We start from the raw sequence: 21080 nt of genomic DNA, 5'->3' as shown, positions 1-21080 counted from the left end.
GTTCACACCACGTTCACCTTCCATAATTGTCTTAATAGATTTTTTGACCTCATCCCTCCCAACTAGCCCATGTCTTTCTTTATTCTATCTTATCCTAGTCCTCCACACCTCTTCAATATACTTAGAATTAGTCATTTGACCACTCCATTGAGAAAAAGTTAAGACAGGTAACCCAGAGCTGAGGCTCTCTAAGGTAGAATTCCATCCACAATGTGTAAGAAACATACCCACAGAAGGATGATTAAGCACTGCAATCTATGGACACCATGACACAACTAGCCCTTGATCCATAGTTTCCTCATGAAAACCCTGTAGAAAATCATGTATGTCATTTTCTTCTTCTTTGCTATGTTCAGGACGAATCACCCATAAAAAGGAATGTTGACTAGCCTTTAGCCCAAAGGCTATTTCTATGATCTGCTCTTTGGAAAGAACAACTACACTTCCAAAGGAGACATATACAATAGTTGAGGCTTTCTTTGTATTGAGCCAATCTATACAGCTTGTTGCTTTCCAAAGATGTGTGCCTACGTCTTGGTCGTGTGGATTGTTTCCATCTAGGAAGGCAGAGGGAACAAGAGGGCCTATTGTTCGTATTTGAATGAGCGAATCCATAGATTGTATCTCTTCCATTTCGAGTTCATTGAAGGAGTTGCCGAGTATCCATGTGGCTTTAGAAACGGTACTGAATTGGTTCAGTACCATTCGCAACACTGGTTCATATTTATTTGATGGCTGTAGAAAGGATGGCAAGTCTGATTGGTATAGTTGTGGAAGCCTTGGTATTGCTATAACGCCTCTTCCATTGTCTGCTTCATCATTTTCTTTCACTAGATAAAGTGAAAAATCAATAGTAATATATTTTGATATTTTTTGTTCAAGAGAAAAATGGTGCGAGTTTCATCTAGGAAGATAAAGAAAACTCAATACAATTACAAATCTTCAAATATTTTTTAGTTTTCAAGTATATAACATAGAATAAATGAAAGTTTCATAAGTAATATATTCTAATGTATTTTTCTGAATCTAAGGTGTGTAATTTTTTTCATCAAAATATAAAGAGGAGTGGGGTAGGGGAGGGCACGAGGAACAAGAAAAAAGGAAAAGAAAAAAGACCACCTAAAAGATGGGTGACCAAAACACCCCTAGGAATAACCACCCAAAGAAAAGAAAAAGGAAAGCCAAGCAACACAAACAAACCACTTAAAAACAAAAAAAGAATAAAAGAAAATAAATCAAAATAAATATATATATAAATGTATATATATACATATATACATACATACAAATATATAAACATATACATATATATATATAAACATATATATATATATATATATATATATATATATATATATATATATATATATAAAAACATATATATATATATATATATATATATATATATATATATATATATATATATATATATATATATATATATATATATATATATATATATATATATATATTGCTCTCGTTTTCTCAAATAAAAGTTTCAGATGTAATGATTTAGAAAATTATTATGTTTTTAAAATTTCATATGCATAAATACATTTATGAATAATTGATATAATTTGATAAGAATCATTTAATAATATTTTCTAGATTATCATCATTGTTATAGAGAATGTATAAATACAATCTCTAACTGTAAAAAAATTTGAAAGGGATTAAAAAAACCAATGACCATGATATAACAAATGATAAAAGAAAAATTCATATAAATAGATAGATAGATGTGTTAGTGATTAAGAATATCAAAAGAAAATATAAAAAATTAAATTTATTAATATTTAGAAGAAAATATTAGATCATTCAAGACTTATTTAAAAATAAATAGTGTGCATTTAAAATTTTGTTTTTGTAAAATTGTAGTTAAACATTTCATTAAATGAATCAATTAAAAAAAGTTACTAATTTATTAAAGAACTTTAAATCATTAATACTAAATGAATGGGATTGGTTCAAAAGATTTCTGAAAACCCTTTATCCTTAAAAAAATAAATTATATATATTAATTCTATATACTTAAATAATTGAGAAACAGGAAAAGAAAATAAACTAAAGAACCAGTTTAACCTAAAACAAAGTTTAAAAATTACAAATTATATTCCAACAATTGAACTGTGATAAATAACATATTTTTTATTATAAAAGATTATTTTATTAAGAGTATGCTAGCACGGACTACAAAGAGTTTTCTATCCAAACAAAAAATAAATAGTAAATATTAAAAGATCAAAACCTAAGATAACATGTAAATATTTGAATGAAGATAAGCTTACCCATTCCAGCGTAAAAATGGTAATAGATAGAATGAACTGCACATGACTGCGTGGAGAAAAACGCTGAAGGAATGTTAAACTTGTTTGCAATATCACGAACCCAATTCAGAAGAGAGTCATAAACAATACAAGAGACTTTATTTCCTTCGGAATTGAGTCTCTCTATCAACTGTTCAAATGTAAGACCTCCGACCTTTCTCAACAAATCAACTATCATGACTATGTCTTCCGTGGCTTCACAATCAGGAGAACGCCCGTCTGAAATTGTTTCAATCCTTATATCCTTCAAAACAGTGGTCACCTCAGCGGCAACCCCATCCTGAGCTTTTATCATTCGCTCTCTAATTCTCTCTGTGGTGATGAAGGTCACATGGAGGTTTTTGCAGACAAGCCTCTTGGCAAACTCCATTAATGGATTCATATGACCTTGGGATGGGTAAGGGAATACTACTACATGAGGCCGCTTAATTTCTGGCTGCTGATCCAATGATCCCATCTTTTAATCCAACTCAGGATTTACTGCTTCATAATGGCACAGATGCATTGTATTTATAATTAAATTGCAAGGAAATCATACACTGTGTGTATTCTTTTTTTAAATTGAAACAAATAAAAAACAGATACATTTTGTTTTGAGACAAAATGACAACTTAGATGATGGAAGTGCTTACGTAAATGTTAAAACCTATGAGAACGGTTCATTGCCTTTCTTCTTGCTACGAATGGTTCTGCAAAATGGATTACTGTGTGAGGATATTACATAAAAGGAAAATTAATTTCACAAATGTAAGTTTCTCAATAGGATAGAATTTATCATAAACTTCCATTCTCATCAACATCCATTCACATATGCGAGGAATCGACCCTTTTTACTAACCATGGCCTATACATTCCAAAGGTGTATCTATAATTGACTTCCTCATAGCCCTAGATCCATAATTAGAATGAAGAAGAGGAAGAAATTGAATGCATCTAAAAATTGGGTGTGTAGGTTGCATTTTAAATTATGTGACTTTAATAAGGGAAGGATGATATTTTTTTCTTGTCGTTTCTAATTAAATTTTAAATATTATTTTTTAAATTTTAATCTTAAATTCATAGTCATTCTTAAGTCTATGTTTCTTATTATTTGTATTAAAAATTATCAAGTTCTTAAGTCATTCGAATATTTGTGTTTCCTTTTTGGAGAAGAACTCTGGGAGGACTATGGTACCTAGCTTCTGAAAACTATAAAACTCTCCTCAAATTATGGTCATTGTAAGTGTTGACCTTCACATTTTCAAGTTTGATCTTGTTCTTTGCACTTGACCATTTAATATCATCTTTTTCACAAAATATCCTCGATTCCTATATAAAGAACATCTTCTATCCTTCATTAAAATAGAGATTCTACGAGCAACCATTTTCAAATTCCATTCAATCTACATTCCTTATTACCCATTTTCAAATTCCATTCAATCTACATTCCTTATTACCTTCTCCAATTTTGAACAGCTTCCCTCTAGGGTACCCAACACCCATGTCTAACATTTTTAGCTCTTAATTTCAAATCTAGTTTCCTCTCTACATCTCCTTTCTAGATCTATACATTTCTTATGTGTTTCAATTTTATACTTTCTATATTATATTAATCTTGCTCAATTAAGTATTAGGTAGCCTAGTTCATACATATACACACAATCAATCCTATTCACCTTTCAACCAATAAAAATGTATTTACAAAAACATGGCTCATCCTCTATATTTATCATATTATCCTTTTCTGAGCATATCTATCATATTATGTTAGTTGGGTCTACAACTTTACACAATCCTAATACCCCTCTAATATCTAATTATTTACCTTTAATGCATCCTTTTGAGTTCTCATTTACTTTTAGATACATGTTTGTTTACAATTCACTTATAACTCAAAGTGAGAGAAAAGGATAATGGTGAAATGTATCTACTCATGTCAATTACTAGTGAGATTTGGGATAATGATGTATAGCATGATATTGTACTAAGTTTGCCTCCTTCCATGATCTCTATCTATCATCATTTATTCTCACTTACATGAATTTTAACACATGTGAACATATTTGTAATCTATTTGAATTATCTCTCACATATTTGCATAATTTGCTAGCCTTTATTAGCTCTCACATAATTAACAATGAATAAAGGTCCCAAAAAGTCATATAATGAAATCCTATGCTATGTTGAGTCATAACCACATATTGGTATTTGCATTTTTATAACATAGAATTGTTCATTTGTGGAATTGGCTAAAACAAAGTTATTTCAACTATTAGATTCTAAGGAAAAACTGCATTATCAAGCATGCTTCAGTGAAAATAGAACATTATACATTATCCATTATAGAATTTCAAAGCTTCACACCTATAAACATCACATGAATATAATGAATGCTAATGAATCATTCATTTTCATGAAAAATGAATTTGCATAACCTACTACTCATGAAATATAAACAAATTTAACTCTCAAAAATCATATAACTGCATCTACCTATCATTCCAAGTTTCAAAACTAACTCCTACCTATCATTCTAACTTACATTATTTAATCTCAGCCTAATTTTTTACATTATCCCTGAAACTTTCTTTATTATTTGCAGCATTTGATGTTCCAGACCAAAAAGACGCGCTGGCTGTTTGCTTTTGGACTACTTTCAGTGCTCTCGCAACTTCTGTCATATCCTTACATACTTCTGTCAATTATATAAGATTTTGTCTAATTTTTAATTATAATTAACGAATAAAGCAATTATTTCCACGTCTTATGATACCACACAGAGAGGTTCGGGACGTCCATGAGCAACAAATGAATCAGTGGATTTACGTATATGCTTTCGCCATCTCATTTATCATTTTGCAACAAAATAAATATAATGCAGCCGACAACCACATTAAAAAATTTCCGAACTCTCACAGCAGCCAAACATATCGAGTGGGCACTTTGCAAAAACAATTATAGATGACTAGTAGTTGGCTGTGTATATGTATCTGCACGTCAATGGCAGTTGATTAAAGAGTTCTCAGGATTGAAACTTATTATTGATTAAAGAGTTCTCACAGCAGTCAACTGGTAGTTTTGGCTGGGATGGGCCCTAATAAGTTTTAGGCTGTGTGGTTGGAATCTAATGTTTTCAGCTTTTCTAACAGGAGAGCTCTACATATTCAAATATTTAAAACTGTTTTTCTATTATATCACTTTTTAAAATGTATATAAACACACCATTTTGTAGATCTCTTTTTTGGAGAGTGTTTACAAACTATGTTTCATATCGATAACACCACAGGGTGCCAGGTGTTTACCTAGTCCGTTTAAATTATGGAGAGATTTAAATATTAAAGGTAATAATGTTTATAAAAAATTCACAATAATAATTTTTTTTTCTTTAATTAATTTTGAAATATTTGTTTACTAAACATTTATACTTTTTAATGTTTGGTGAAACAAGACATGAATTATGGAATGACATGAATGTAAAAGTAATATTTTGATTTTCGCAATTTCATCCGTCATGTCTACCATCATTTCTACAATCTTCAAATCTATATCCATTTGCAACAAAATTGGTTCTTGATCAATAACTACAATTTCTCAAGCCACATGGATATTGCAAAACTCGTTTGTGATTAATAAAATGAGCTGGCCAATCATCGATCAGAATAATCTTGATAGAAAGGGGCATATTCTTGTCTATCCTCTAGTAGTTCCACTCAACATATTGAAGACCTTCATTAGCCAGAGGATTGGCTAATCTATTATATTCAATGTATGTATGTTTGATTTTCCAATAAGGTAGAAAAGTAAGAGGTCATTGGTTGTCTTCAATGAGGTGTTTTATTGTCCATAGCCGATATGAAAAAACGAGTTTAGGAGGTCAATCACAGTTTTGGAGTTGCCTTCAATATTAACTTTCTCAAAACCATATATAAGGCTGATTTTATTCTCCACCACACAACATAGGCCTCAACTTCACAATTTGTCCTAACTCCAATTTTATTTGCATATCCTTCTATCATTTGTTCTTTTTCACCTCTTATTATACCTACTACAAGAGTTGCTCATGGATTGCCCTCACTACATCCATCAAAGTTTAATTTCACCCATTCTTTTTCTAGTTTTCTCCTTTTCACCTTTTTTCTTATGAGTCTCTTAGTAGTTTTAATTTTGTTCATTTGGCAAGTTAATCCCAAATTTAATCTAATTGATGATTTGAGATTAGTAGGGGGTTGAAAGGCTTCTTGATGTGTTAAATGGTTTATATTTTCTCTAATCCCATTTTTGATGATTTGTAGGACCACCTTGCCTTTTTATTTCCTCTCTAAAATTCCTATTGTTTCTTTTTTTTTTTTCACATTCCTCATGAAAAAGGGGTGGAATTTGGTTCCAAAGTTCTCTAATAATAGGATATTCAAAGGGAGGCATTATCCTTCCAAGTTTCAATGAAATTTTTTATAATTTTAGGGACAACCCAATTTACCTGAAGGAAAGACATCACTTCATCCTAGATTTCTTCAATTAACCCGCAATATAAAATTAGCTATTCCACTAACTCTTTGTCATTGCAACATAGAGTACATCTATTGACCATACAGATGCCTCATTGACAAGATTATCAATGGTTAGAATTTTATTATGGTTTTTTTATCAACTTGAAATTGGTGATCTTTGGGGCGAGATGATTATTCCAAATTAGACTCCACTTGAAATTAGGTCATCCAAGGGGTTTCTCCATCATGTAGTAAGTTGAAGAGTAAAAAAATACTAAAAGGGTTAGGGCCCCAATTACTTCATTGATTTAATCTATAGTGAACGGACATCAATCCCATAAATGCTATATAAATTTATTTTTACTAGCTAATTGGTTAAGAGTTGGAGAGGGAAGACCTTCTATTTTAGTTCCTTTCATTTCAATCCACATATTCAAACAACATTGTGCCAAAGTTTCTAGTTAGGGGTGTAAGGCAAGTAGTGTGCGGAAAACGCTCTCCTAACATCAATTCTAAGGGGATTTGCAAGAAAGGAATTATTTTGATTTACATTAAGATAAAAATAGATAGAAGATTAAGGTTAACCAGATAGAATAGCACCAAAGAAAGACATCCGATATATGTGGGAAAACCCTTACAGGTAAAAAACCCACCACCAAAAAAGGATCCCTTTCTTCAGTAAACAATACGGTTACAATAAAGTACTTAGATCCTCTTTTATGGACTCTGTTCTTAGAATTCTATTCTCACAACATGCGGACACCTCTACTCGGCTTGGCTTCTACAACTTCCTTCTTTACTCTTTGGCTACCACCATAGTATTTATGCACACCCATCTGCTTGTCGGTTACATCTCTGGCAACCACCATCTGCCAAACCAAGTGACCTTGGAGCATAACCATTGAGTAACAACCTGTCTATTCATGAACTCGTGGAACACATATTATCCCACATTCATCCAGAAGTCGGGTCAGTTCGTATTCAAATACATCGACAAAAACATTCCAAGTGTCCATCTACTAGTCTTTGGTCTAGACGACATCAACCCAATCGCTGAAGGCGACCTCATCGAGCATTGGTGTAGCAAACAACTAGTTCTTCTGATCATCTGATCTTCCTTGATCTCTTTCTGTGCTCTGCCATGTGGCACCCCTTGATTGGTTCTGGGTTCCTGCTTTGACATCTTAGTATGACTTCACTATCTGCCTGAAATTCTTCTTTGTCATTGGGTCATAATGGAAAGTCTCATGAGAAATTTCCCATCATGACCTAGCGACCACTATTGGATCTTCTTCGGTCACCATTTGATCATTTCGATCTGCTCAACCTTTAATTTGCCTAAGTCGCTCACTTGTTGGGTCCCACTACTTGGTCACCATGTCGCGAGGGATATTCAAACGAGCAGTTTCCCATCATGACCTAGCGATCATCATTGGATCAGCCTTGATTGTCATCCAATCATCCTAGACTTGCTCACCAATTAACTTCGCTTGAGTACTCTCTTACCGGGACCCATCACTTAGTCGCCATGTCATGAGGGATATTCCAACGAGTAGTTTCCCATCACAGTATAGTGAGAACCATTGGATCTGTTTGCCCGACCATTAGATCTTACTCAACTTGCTCACTTGATGCCTGATCACAAGAAGAGGATTTCACCAGTCCATTTGCAAGAGTCAAACAAACAGCTATTCTAATGGGATAGGTTACTCTGATCAACCCAAACATTGGTTAGGATAATTCAAGGTATATTTCCAACAATCACCCACTTTCTGAGGAATTCATTGGACTTGTCTACCATGCCAAACACATACCGATTACACTGAGAACCATGGACTCTAAAGCCCATCAATGCTTATATACCACTCGATTAGAAAACAAAGTTTAACATGTGCACCAATGTAGAGTATTCTTATCTCATTCATGAACACTTCCACCTTTTATCATGCCACTACAATAGGACATACATAGAGGCTATCCAGTGAGAAAATTTCAACTCTATCTCCAGAGCACACAAAACTCATTATCCAAAAACTAACCGAATGTACCAACATTTGTCACAAACATAGCTAGAATAGCACCCACAACAAGTGCTAGCAAATCCAACTACACATACCCTTAAGATATACCAAACTAAATTTTAGAACATTAACATGTACAACTTGTTACTCAAGCTTCACATGCAATATACACCAAAAAGCTTCCACTGCACAAATAATGTCAAAGTTGAAAAAAAACCATTTACAAGATCACATAGAATTGAATAAATCTTTGTACCAAGGGCTTTCCCAATACTGCTGCAAACAAGTCTTCACAGCACCTTGTATCATGCCCTTCTATAACCATCTCTTAAAATGTCAACTATGTTATAATAAATGAACGCATCTCAGTTGGACCTATTAAACATTCCAAAACATACATCTCTAGCCACAAGAGAAAGATAGCATCATCTATTGTTTCCATGTATCCATGAGCACCTGTAACTGATCAACACATGCTAACCTCCAAAAGAATAATCACATTATCATGAAGTATCAAACAATATGATCAATGTACTCAAAATTACAGAAACAAAAACTAGATCATTGTCAAACTTCCAACTACAGAATCAGGAATATAAACATGGCAAACATGAGCTAAAATATTCTTCCAAAGAGATTACATGCTCTGTATGAACATAACCATATTATGTCACAACTCTAAATGCATTTCAAGAGTATACCCAAATATAATGTAACACATCCTAACTAAGGAAAACATGTCAAAATATGACATAAACAAAATCTCTACCACGGACTTATGAATCCTCAAGATGTTAGCATCTTGAGTCACATGAAGATCATCCACCATCAAGTGATGAATCTACATCACTGCCAAAGACCCATGGTACCTAGTCATACATGGCATCATGATAGAACCAGACACCACCAGATGTCTGTCTTGCCAAAACAACTCAGAAATGATCTCCATCCTCATTCTATGAGGACGCACAAGATGAAGAATATGAAGAACTCTTGTTTCCATTCTTCTTCTTCTCTTTTCAATCATTTCAAATGTGACCAACCTACCCACAGTTCTTGCACTTTGATTTGGACTTCTTTCTAGGAGCAGAACTATCCTCTGACTTGGATTTAGACTTCTTGTCCACTGTCTTGCCATGAACAGCAAGGACCTCCTTGACCATCTCAGAAGATTTCTTCGTGTTTCTTTTGATAGAAACGAAGCAACCACTTCTTCCATCTTGAAAGTGTTTGTTGTACTCCCAATGGCCATTACCAAATGATCCCATGTGTCATGCAGAGAACATAACAAAACATACATTGATCCTCATCATCAATCTTGACTCCTACAAAAGTTAGCTCAACAACCATCATGTTAAAAAAATTCAAATGATCTGCAATAGATGTACCCTTATCCATCTTCAAGGAATACAACTTCTTCCTCAGGAACAACTTGTTTACCAAAGATTTCCCCAGATAAATATCTCGAAGTTTCTTCCACAGAAAATGTGCAGTCTTTTCCTCATGAACATTTAACAGAATAGAGTCTACCAAATAGAGTCTAATCAATCCTATGGCTTTTCTATCTGCAAGATCCCATTCTTCTTGCCTCATGCCTGAAGGTTTTTGTCCAAACACAACAAACCATGAATCTCGATCAACTAGCAAATATTCTTTCTTGAGTTTCTATAAATAAAAGTTTGAACCATTGAACTTCTCAATCTCCACTCGTCCAGAAGTGTGTGCCATCTCAATCTGCAAACAAAGTACTCTGCTAGACTCCCATTGAAAATAGAATTGACACCAAAAAACCCTACTCGACAAGGATAACACAACTAAATGGCTCTGATACAACTTGTAAGAAAAGCAGTGCACGGAAAACGCTCTCCTAATGTCAAATCTAAGGGGATTTACAAGAAAGAAAGTATTTTAATTTTAGTTTGCAATACATTAAGATAGACACAGATAGGAGATTAAGATTAACTAGACAAAATAGCACTAGAGAAAGACATCAGATATACATGGGAAAACCCTTACGGGTAAAAACTCCACCACCAAAAAAAGATCCCTTTATTCAGTAAACAATACGGTTACAATAAAGTACTCAAATCCTCTTTTATGGACTCTGTTCTCAGAATTTTATTCTCACAACATGCAGACACCTCTACTCGGCTTGGCTTCTACAAATTTCTTCTTTACTCTTCGGCTACCACCATAGTATTTATGCACACCCATCTGCTCGTCGGTTAAATCTCTGGCAACTACCATCTACCAAACCAAATGGCCTTGGAGCATAACCATCGAGTAACAACCTATCCATTCATGAACTCGTGAAACTCTTCTTTGTTGTTGGGTCATGATGGAATGTCTCATGAGCAATTTCCCATCGTGACCTAGCAACAACCATCAATTATTCTGATGTCACTGTCCAATCATTTCAATTTGCTTGACCTTTAATTCACCTGAGCTGCTCACCTATCGGGTCCCACCACTTGGTCGCAATGTCACGAGGGATATTCCAATGAGCAGTTTCCCATCACAACCTAGCAATCACCATTAGATCAACCTTGATCACTATTTGATCATCCTGGACTTGCTCACTAGTTAACTTCGCTTGAGTGCTCTCTTGTCGGGACCCATCACTTAGTCGCCATGTCATGAGGGATATTCCAATGAGCAGTTTCTGATCATAGTATAGTGATAGCCGTTGGATCTTTTTGCCCGACCATTAGATCTTACTCAACTTGCTCACCTGATAGCCGATCACAAGAAGAGGATTCCACCGGTTCATTTGCAAGTCAAACTAATAAATTTTCTAATGGGATAGGTTACTCTTATTAACCCAAACACTGGTCAGGATAATTTGAGGTATATTTCAAACAAGAGGGCCTTTTAAAGGAGTAGACGTAGATATGGGCTCCCAAGTAGCATTTCTAATCCATATGTCATCCCAAAAGTTGACTATTCTTACATTCCCCACATGCCATCTAATACCTTGGCTTCATAATTTTCTTCTTATATTCTACATATTGTTCAATATCAACGAGTCCTTGGGTAGTGATGGGGATAATCGATCATCATAGCCTAAGTATTTAGCATACATAATTCTTATTCAATCATTTTATTTTAATATAATGTTCTTGCCAACTTTTAGGTAGGAGGGCTTTATTGAAGGATTGTAACTTCCTAGGCCCCAAGTCCGCAATCATTTTAGGTTTCTAAGTAATATCCAATTCAATGACTAAGTACATTCTCTTCTTTGACTAAGTACATTTTAGGTTTCTAAGCATGAGCAATGTTGTACTCACACTATCATAAAGTGCCACACCTCTTTGGATCTTGTCATTGTTGACATATTTGATGTAATCCTCTTGTACACATAGATTAGGAATATCTTGTGAGACTTGGTGCATGGCTCTAGTTGAGACTTAGATTGTACACATTTTTGCATGGCTCCAGCTGATACTTAGATTCTACATATTTGTGCATGGCTCTTGTGAGACTTGTTTTGTACCATTACTTCTACCATTTATAAGTATCCATATGATGCCCAAAGAAGGTTGTCTCCATGCTTGATATTCATTTTATTGCAGTGAGTGATTCATCGTCCTCAACATGGTACCTAGTTTTGTCACACTTTGACATTATTGGTGCAACATTGGCTCTCTTTCTTCCTTATGGGAAGGTATTTTGTTCAACATCATTGGACCATCTTTGTAGGAGATTTGACATTGAGGGGGAGCTTCATGGTCTCTCTTCTCTCTTATGGGGGGAACTTTTTCCTCACATGAGGTTTTCTTCTTCCCATTAATCATTGAGAGCATTGTGTGCTTTCATCATCTCTATTTTGGGCAGGAGTTTTTTCCCATTGGCTTTTTCTCTCTTTCTCCATTTATGGGAGATTGCATTTGCATTTGTACATGGGTACCTAACATGGCCTCATAGCTGGGACCCATCTTGCATTGCTTAGTTGCATTGTAGACTTAAGTGCATTCCCCTAAGTTGCACTTAATGGGACGTGTTGGTGTAAATAATTATTCATGTTGGATATTATTACAGCTTACTTAAGTTTACTTAGGAAATGTATTTCATAGTAGCTTGGGTATGAGACACTTGGGTGTTTGTGCCACATTGGGATAGTGTGTGTAGGATAAATTCCACCTTTTATGGTGTGATCTTGTTACTACTCTATCATGTCCACTTATTGTGGAGTGCTAATTCCACCTTTGGTGGGTGATCCACCTCATGTGAAATATTTTATTAGTTCTCCTACCTACCTCACCTATTTCCTACCTACCCTTATTTCTTATTGAGCCATATGTCATGTTTGTGTGCTCACATATACATATAGCCTTTCCTATATAAGTAGGCTCATATTTATTGTTGTAACGATTGATGATCCAGTTGATCACATTTTTCATCTTGATAGAATACAGTTTATTCCTATCATCTATTTTGTTCTCTCTTATTTGTTATTTCCATTGTTTCTAGATATTGGCAAAATATTACACTATCATAAAGGGGGTATGAAAATAGTGAGACAAAATTATAAGGAAATAAATCACTCCACATACAATTTGATTAACCACAAAACTACACAAATCTGCAAGTGATAAGAAGGTGATGATATTGTCAAAATAGCTTCCAAGGTAGTCTTTGTATGTATCATATAACTTGAATTACAAGAAGTATGCTAGTATGAACAAAGGATTCTAAACAAAAATCAGTAAGTCTCTCCTCTGCATAATCCACAACTGAATACAATAAGTAAAAAATATGACTATATGGAGTCACTACAAACTCCCTCCAAAATGCCAAGAAGATAGGAGCCCCAACTGTCTCAGCTTGGATGCCCTCAAAAATCTGAAACAATTGGACCTAAATTCCCTCCAAAATGTCTCCAAATGCGTCGAAAGTCAAGCTTGACTTTAACAAACACAAAGAGACTCCAAACTAGTCCCTTAAAGCTCTCAAAATCCAACTAAAATCTCCTAGATACCCTCCCTATGTCTACAAACATCTGAAACTAATCCTATCTGCCCTCTTTTGCATTAAAAAAAATAACAAGATGAATTAAAGGTTTATAACTTAGACACCTATTAACTCACTTGTTTTACAAATATACTTATGCAAAACAAATAAAATCACTCTCTTAATTCGAGTGATAATGCAGGTAATGGTCAAAGAAAATGACCATAAGGCATCAAAAGCATACATTATATAAGAGTTTACAAAATAAAGTCTAAGGCATAAAATGCCTAAGCCTTGTTGGCAATTTGGAGGAATTGATTTTGTGTTGCATTGATGTTTTTCATTTATGGCAACACTGAATACACTAGTTTCTTTGGTTGTTCACCCGTATTTGGTTGGTCCTGGTAGATTGTTTGGTTTCTAGTTGGCTTAGAGAATGTTGATCCGGTATGCTCCGGTATGTTTTGGCTTTTGGAATTGTCTTAGATCTGCTATTCATGGTACTCAGATACATGTTCATTTAGTTGGTATTGATTTTCTAATCCGATGCTATCTTATATGGAGGTAAGCTTGGTTTGTTGATCCGGTGAGGGTTTCACTGGAAGAGCTTTGATGAAGATCTTTGATGTTATGCATAAGTGGTATTGGTGCGGCTTCTAGTAAAGATTCAAAATGTTGATGGTGATCATGTTTGAGACTTAGCTGATTGGGATCATTGCTTCAGCGTGTTTGGACCTACATTGGGTCCTATGCTATCTAGGTTATGGACCAGTTTCTGTAACATTTTGGAGGATGTTCCTAATATGTTACCGGTGGGATTTAAGGTTTGGATTACATTTTTTTTGGTCTAAGCTGACTTGGTTGATCATTAGATTGTGGGTTTAAGTTAAATAAATTTATTTTGTTATCTTTTAGGTGGTCAACCTAATTGTTTAGGTCCCGGGTTGGTATAAATATGATCTAAGATCTCATTGTAGATCATGGTATATTGTACATGCAAGAGAATAATGTAATAATCATTCATGTAGAAGATTTGGTCAATCGTAGGTGACAAAGTTGGGTTTGTGGAAGAGGTTTTAGGCCTCTGGTTTGAGCTTAATTAGAACTATACTTAGCCATGGGAGATGCTATGCTTGCAGTTCAATCTTCATTCTAGATTGTTGTTTCATGTTTTATGTAGTCAGTGAGACTCCTTTTTGTGATGAGTACTATGCTCTAGGTGGTTGGCCTTCCTGTATCTGCAGGCCCCCTTTTTGTAATATTTATTCATCTGATCAATGGATAGATATTGTGCATCTCCAATCCCATCATGATTTTTCCTCTTTGAGGTTTTCCCCGTATAAATCTATGGTGTTATGGCGTTCATCTTTGCTATTACATTATTGCTTATTTTTATATGTTTTTATGTTTACTAGTTGATAAGTTGTTGTATTAATAAGGTTAAATTTCTTCATACCGGTAGAACACTAAGTCAACCCCCCCCCCCCACCCTCTCAGTGTTCTTGAATCCCAACAATTGGTATCAGAGCCTAGTGCCTTAGAGGAAGTTTAACAGCTTGAGGAAGATCCTATTTCTAGAATCTATGGAGATAAGTTTAAGGAAGGAACTTCGAGTAGCACTTGAAGACTATGATGCTAAAAGATTGAGGAACATGAAGATGCAAGATGAGTTAAGATCTACGAAGGAAATCATTTTTACCCTATAGGAGAGGTTGTCAACTGCACAAGCTAAAAGGAAGGAAATTTTACAAAATTAGGTTGATGAAGAGAAGGATGCCCTTAAGGAACAATGTCAGAAGTTGAGTCAGGAGAATATGGTCATGAAGAATGAAATGCAAGCCCTAACTATGAGGATGTCAAAGAAGATTGAAGAGCAGAAGAATAAGGAAGAAAATATTTCTATATCTCTAAAAGACAGATTTGAGGAATGTATTAGGTTGGTTCATGATAATGATGTGTTGAGAACTAGATTGGTGCAATCACAGAAAAAGGAGAAAGAATTAGAAATAATGGTAACAATCCTAAGAGATGATTTGACTATTGCAAATGAGTACAAATATAAGTTCAAGGTTAGTTCTGCTAAGCTTGATAAATTATTGAAGGATTAGAGGAACACTGGAGACACTATAGGTCTTCGATTTGAGCATGGAGAGAGCGTCGGTATTGCAAATGAAGATCAGAAGGTCAACTAGAATCAAAGGTCACTGGTAAGGTAGTCCAATGCATATAAATTTAATGGTAGATGCTTTGTTTGCAATAGATTTGGTCATATGGCAAGGCATTATAGAAATAGAGAAAATAAGAATAATAATCGAGTTCCCGATCAGTGTTCAAATTGTAAGAAGTATGGTCATAGGACAAAATATTGTAGAATGGATGTAAAATGTCATGCATGTGGAAAGTTTGGACGTGTGGCTAATCAATGCAGGTCAAGGAATGGACAACGTTATAGTAAAGCAATTCAAAAGAACAATGTCACATGTTATGCATGCAACAAAGTGGGACATATTGCTAAATTTTGCAAAAGCAAGAATCCACTGATAGGAAGTGATAAATCTAATGAGAAGGGAAAGTAGAAGGTTGATGACACTCGAAAGGATCATGAGAAGAAGTGGGTTATGAAGTCTGAGGTTCAACCAGCATAATAAATTTCCCTAGATGTTCACTTGGATTAAGGATATAAATCGGTTACTCAACCGATAGAGTAGGATGTTCCTGCACCGGCAGGAAACTCATCTGACAACTAAAGTATTCACCTTAGGGGGAGTCAAATTGATGACAAATCTTGCATTTCCCTTAGTAGTGGTCTAAAAGCCTATTTCAGAGCTTTGGAAGTTAGTTTGGAGGTTAACTGACAAAGATTTATTGGATCTTCGATCTAGTTTGGTTCACCAGTAAGTTTATGAGTTATGGTTTGGTCATCCATCTAGAGTTAAGTATTTTAGAATTTTTGATAGTAAATTTTATATCAACAGAGATAATTTCATTGGAAAATTTCATCCTAAATGTGATGGAGGAATATTTCTTGGTTATTCTAATAAAATCAAAGCATTTAGATGTTATAACAAGCGATTTCAGAGAATTGTGGAGAGCGCTAATGTCAAGATGGATGAGTCAAATAAAGGTCAAATCCGAGCATGAACCGGTAGTGGAAATGAAAATAACTAAACCGGTAAGACCTTTACCGGAATAGAATGCAAAACTAGTTACTCCAGCAGTATCAAAAAATTCAATAGTAACTTAAGATCAGGAAAGAGGAATAGAGAGTCAGAATATTTTTAGGTATGAAAGGTTGAATCATTCAGAAGATCAAATATTTAGACAAGAAGAAGGCTGGCAGTTGATGGGACTAGGGTTTGGGATAGACTTTCCTAGTCTATGCTCTTGGATCCTTTCCTTGGATCACCAAGTGTTCTAACCACCCCTAAGGTCTCTAGGACTTCTTTTGCTTGTGGAATCCCCTGACTTTTCCTAATCCACCCACCAACAACTTGAAAAATTACTCCTAAGGTCTCACCTACTCATGAGTTTCAAGGAACCCTTACTTAGGCTAATAAGGGTTTGGCTTGTTCCACACCTTCCTAGGTCTTAGCAAGGATAGGTCAGGTCTAATACATGATTTTTCCACCCATTCATGTTCCCCCAAGAGGTTTCAAACTTTCAACCCCTTACCGATATCACTATTTTGTGTTTTCCCTACAAAATAGGGCTACAAGGATTGTGACCAATTAGGCCTCCTATCTGGTCCTTTAGGGCTCCCTCTTACAAATGATGCATTTTCTTGTGAAACCTCCCAAAAGACCAGATATTCATTTGCCAAGGACTCAAGGATTTTTTAGGTTTTAGGCCTCCAAGTGTCGGTACATTGCCTTAGGTGGATTTTAAGGTTTTTAAGGGTTTTTAGGCCTACCAGGGTCAGAGTGTAGGTTTGGTGCTTTATCACTTTTTTTAGATTGGTGGAAGCTCCTCCTTCAGACTAATGGTGCTCCACTCACCCCTCTACAACTCCTCCAAAGGGTGCCTCCTCCTCTGTCCTTCCTTGCTCTCCAAGACTTTGCAACTTAACCCTTCCTAGCCGGGCACTGTTCAGTCTCACCTAGGAGTGCGTCTTTAGATGGCCTCCTTGCTTCTTCAAGGGATCTGCTTGCTTTGAAGTATTATACAAGATCTGTACTCTCATTCCCCATGGTTTCATGGTGATTCCACAATGGGGAATGGAGTTATGAGCCCATTGACACAAACCAGTCCAAAACTGGACAGTGAGAAGCAAGTTGACAAAATATTTACAAACACACACAACCTACACAAAAAAACCTAGTCTAAATGCTCACAATGGAAGTAAATACACCATACAAGACACTCAACATAGTATTTCTTGAAACTCAATCCATTAATAATCTTTTCTTATTCCATTTGTGCCAACTGGCAACAAAATTGCAGTCACAGTCAGGTCACTTTGCTTTGCCATATAACAACTGTCATCCAACCCATTATCTTAGGGCTTGCAACTACACATACTACCTTTTCATTGATATGTGTGCCCATATTAGGGTTGTCCATGCTAAACTAAAGATTTGACCACTAGGTGGAAAAATTGCTTGACAACTTTGAAAAGTTGTCATGCAACTTTTGCAACTTTTGAGCAACTTTCTTAATGTTGCTTTTCTTGACTCTTAGACCCACATTGGGCTATCCTAAGGACACCACCATGCTAGGAATGACCCTAAACACCTCAAAGGCACACATACCCCTCTACTTTCAAGAAAAACTCATCTTTGACTTATTACCCTAGGACCTCAACTAGGACCTAAACTAAGACCAATGAGCACATGGCTCTTATTTTATATACAATGGCTTCTTAAAGAAGCAAGAACACAATAAAAAACAAATGGTGGGAGCCCTTTGAAGGGTGCTTCTACACCATACTCCCCCTCTACAACAAACTAAGGAATTAGGGGAGTGAGAAGAGCCAGATCAATGCCAAGCTTTTTGAACTTGCTCTCCTCAACCCAAGTAGCTTCAGATATTGGTCGATCTGCCCATTTCACCAAGTGCTCCATGTAGACCTAGTGTCTAGTAGACTTCTTCACCCTTGTCTCCAAAATCTCCTCTGCTATAGGCTGCTTCACTTGAGGTAAGACATTCACATCCAAGTCTTGTAGCACCTTGGCATGGTTCTCAGTCTGCCCTACTATCTCACCCTTGTACATGATCATATTAGCAACATTGAAGACTGGTGAAATGGCTAACTCTGAAGGAATTTCAACCTTATAGGTGTTCTCACCATATTTTTCTAGATTTTTACAAGGTCCTACCCTCTTCATTTGCAGTTTGGTAGGCTTACCACTTTGCATTCTAGCTTTGCTCAGATGGACCATCACATATTCACCCACCTTGAACTGAACCTCTCTCCTTTTCTCATCCATTTTGGCCTTTAGTTTTTGAGTGGATTCAAGGATGGCTTTCTTAACTTGCTCTTGGACTTCCTTGATGGTTTGAGTGAAGTCCTTTGCTTGCCCACTCTTCATCTCCATGGAACCAAGTTCCCTAAGTTCACACACTCCTCCTAGATGTCTACCATAGACAACCTGAAAAGGACTTCTTCCAGTGGTCCTATTTACATTGTCATTATATGCATACTTTGCTTGAGGAATGACTAGATCCCATGTCTACCCATACTCCTTAGTTAAACACCGCAACAAATTGCCTAACACCCTATTAATGACTTCAGTTTGACCATCAGTTTGTGGATGGTAAGTTGAGCTAAATGAGAGATTAGTTCCAAGTCTCCTCCATAATGTTTGCCAAAAATGGCCCATGAACTTGTTGTCCCTGTCTAAAACAATGCTTAATGGGAGTCCATGAATTCTAATAATCTCCTTAAAGAAGAGATGTGCAACATAGCTAGCATCATGTGTAGTTTTACATGGAATGAAATGGCTCATCTTGGAAAATCTATCTACTACCACATAGATGTTGTCTATACATGTCTTTGTCTTGGGGAGTCCTACTACAAAGTCCATGCTTATACATTCCCAAGGCCTATTTGGGACTGACAATGGTTGATAGAGACCTGCATTACTTGATCCTCCTTTTTCCCTTTGACACACACCACATTGCTCCACATATCTTTTCACATCTCTTGGCAACTTTGGCCAATAGTAGGTCCTCTATACTAGATCCAAGGTTTTGTTGACTCTAAAGTGTCCACTTAAACTACCATTGTGTTTCTCTTGAATGATGTTTTCCCTCATGGATCCCCTAGGCACACACAACTAATTACCCTTGAACAAGAGACCATTTTGGAGAGTGTAGTCTGCATACTCACCATGAAAATGGTTCTTAAACTCCTTGCAAACCTTGTAGGCCGATGAGAAGTCTTCATCTCCTTCATAGAGGTCCTTGAAACCTTCTATTCCTATGCTCTGTAATTGTAACTCGTGAACTATCAACAACTTCCTACTTAAAGCATCTGCCACCTTGTTGAGTTGCCCCTTCTTATGCTTGATGGTGAAGGTGAAGGATTGGAGGTATCCCATCCATTTGAAATGCCAATTGCTAAGCTTCTCTTGAGTGTTAATGTAACTCAACGCCTGGTTATCTGTGAACACCACAAATTCCTTTGGGAGTAGGTAATGCCTCCTTTTCTTTAGAGACTACACTAATGCATACAACTCTAGGTCATAGGCTAAGTACTTCTTCTTTGCTTCATTGAGCTTCTCAGTGAAAAATGCCACAGGTCTTCCCTCTTGACTCAATACACCCCCTACTGCAATTCCACTTGCATCACACTCCAATGTGAATAGCTTGTCAAAAGTAGGTAGGAGTAGGATAGGTTTTGTGGCTACTTCTTGCTTCAATAGTTGGAATGCTTCATCAGCCTACTCAGTCCATTTGAACTTAGTTTTAAGGCCTCCTTTTATGGTGTCAAGGTTTGGTGTACATATGCCACTGAAGTTCCTCACAAACTTCCTATAGAATTGAGCTAAACCATGGAAACTCCTAACTTCAGTCCCTATTCTAGGTGCAGGCCAATTCAAGATTGCCTCCACTTTGCTTAGATCCATCTTCAAGGTTCCCTTAGACACCACAAATCCTAAGTAGACCAGATCTTACTTCAAGAAGTCACACTTCTCTAGGTTGATTGATAACTTCTCTTCATGCAACCTCTCTAAGACTAACCTCAAATGCTCAAGGTGCTCCTCTTTGGTTCTGGTATAGATAAGAATGTCATCTAGGTACACCACCACAAACCTGTCTGTGAAGTCTTTTAACACCTCATTCATCAACCTCATGAAGGTGCTTGGGGCATTGGT

General features: G+C 35.8%; 1 protein-coding gene across 1 annotated transcript; it reads right to left on the bottom strand.

Moving 5' to 3' along the window:
* Window positions 1-255: 255 nt before the first annotated feature.
* LOC131075565 (gallate 1-beta-glucosyltransferase 84A23-like) lies at window positions 256-2784 on the bottom strand. The gene is made up of 2 exons (XM_058012408.2): window positions 2289-2784; window positions 256-830 (listed from the first exon to the last, which is right to left on the bottom strand). The coding sequence occupies exons 1-2, from the start codon at window positions 2782-2784 to the stop codon at window positions 256-258; spliced, it is 1071 nt and encodes a 356-aa protein (XP_057868391.2).
* Window positions 2785-21080: the final 18296 nt, after the last annotated feature.

The sequence above is a fragment of the Cryptomeria japonica genome, chromosome 5 (assembly GCF_030272615.1).
Source record: "Cryptomeria japonica chromosome 5, Sugi_1.0, whole genome shotgun sequence".
NCBI classification, from domain to species: domain Eukaryota; kingdom Viridiplantae; phylum Streptophyta; class Pinopsida; order Cupressales; family Cupressaceae; genus Cryptomeria; species Cryptomeria japonica.
This window is presented reverse-complemented; position numbering and strand designations above follow the sequence as displayed.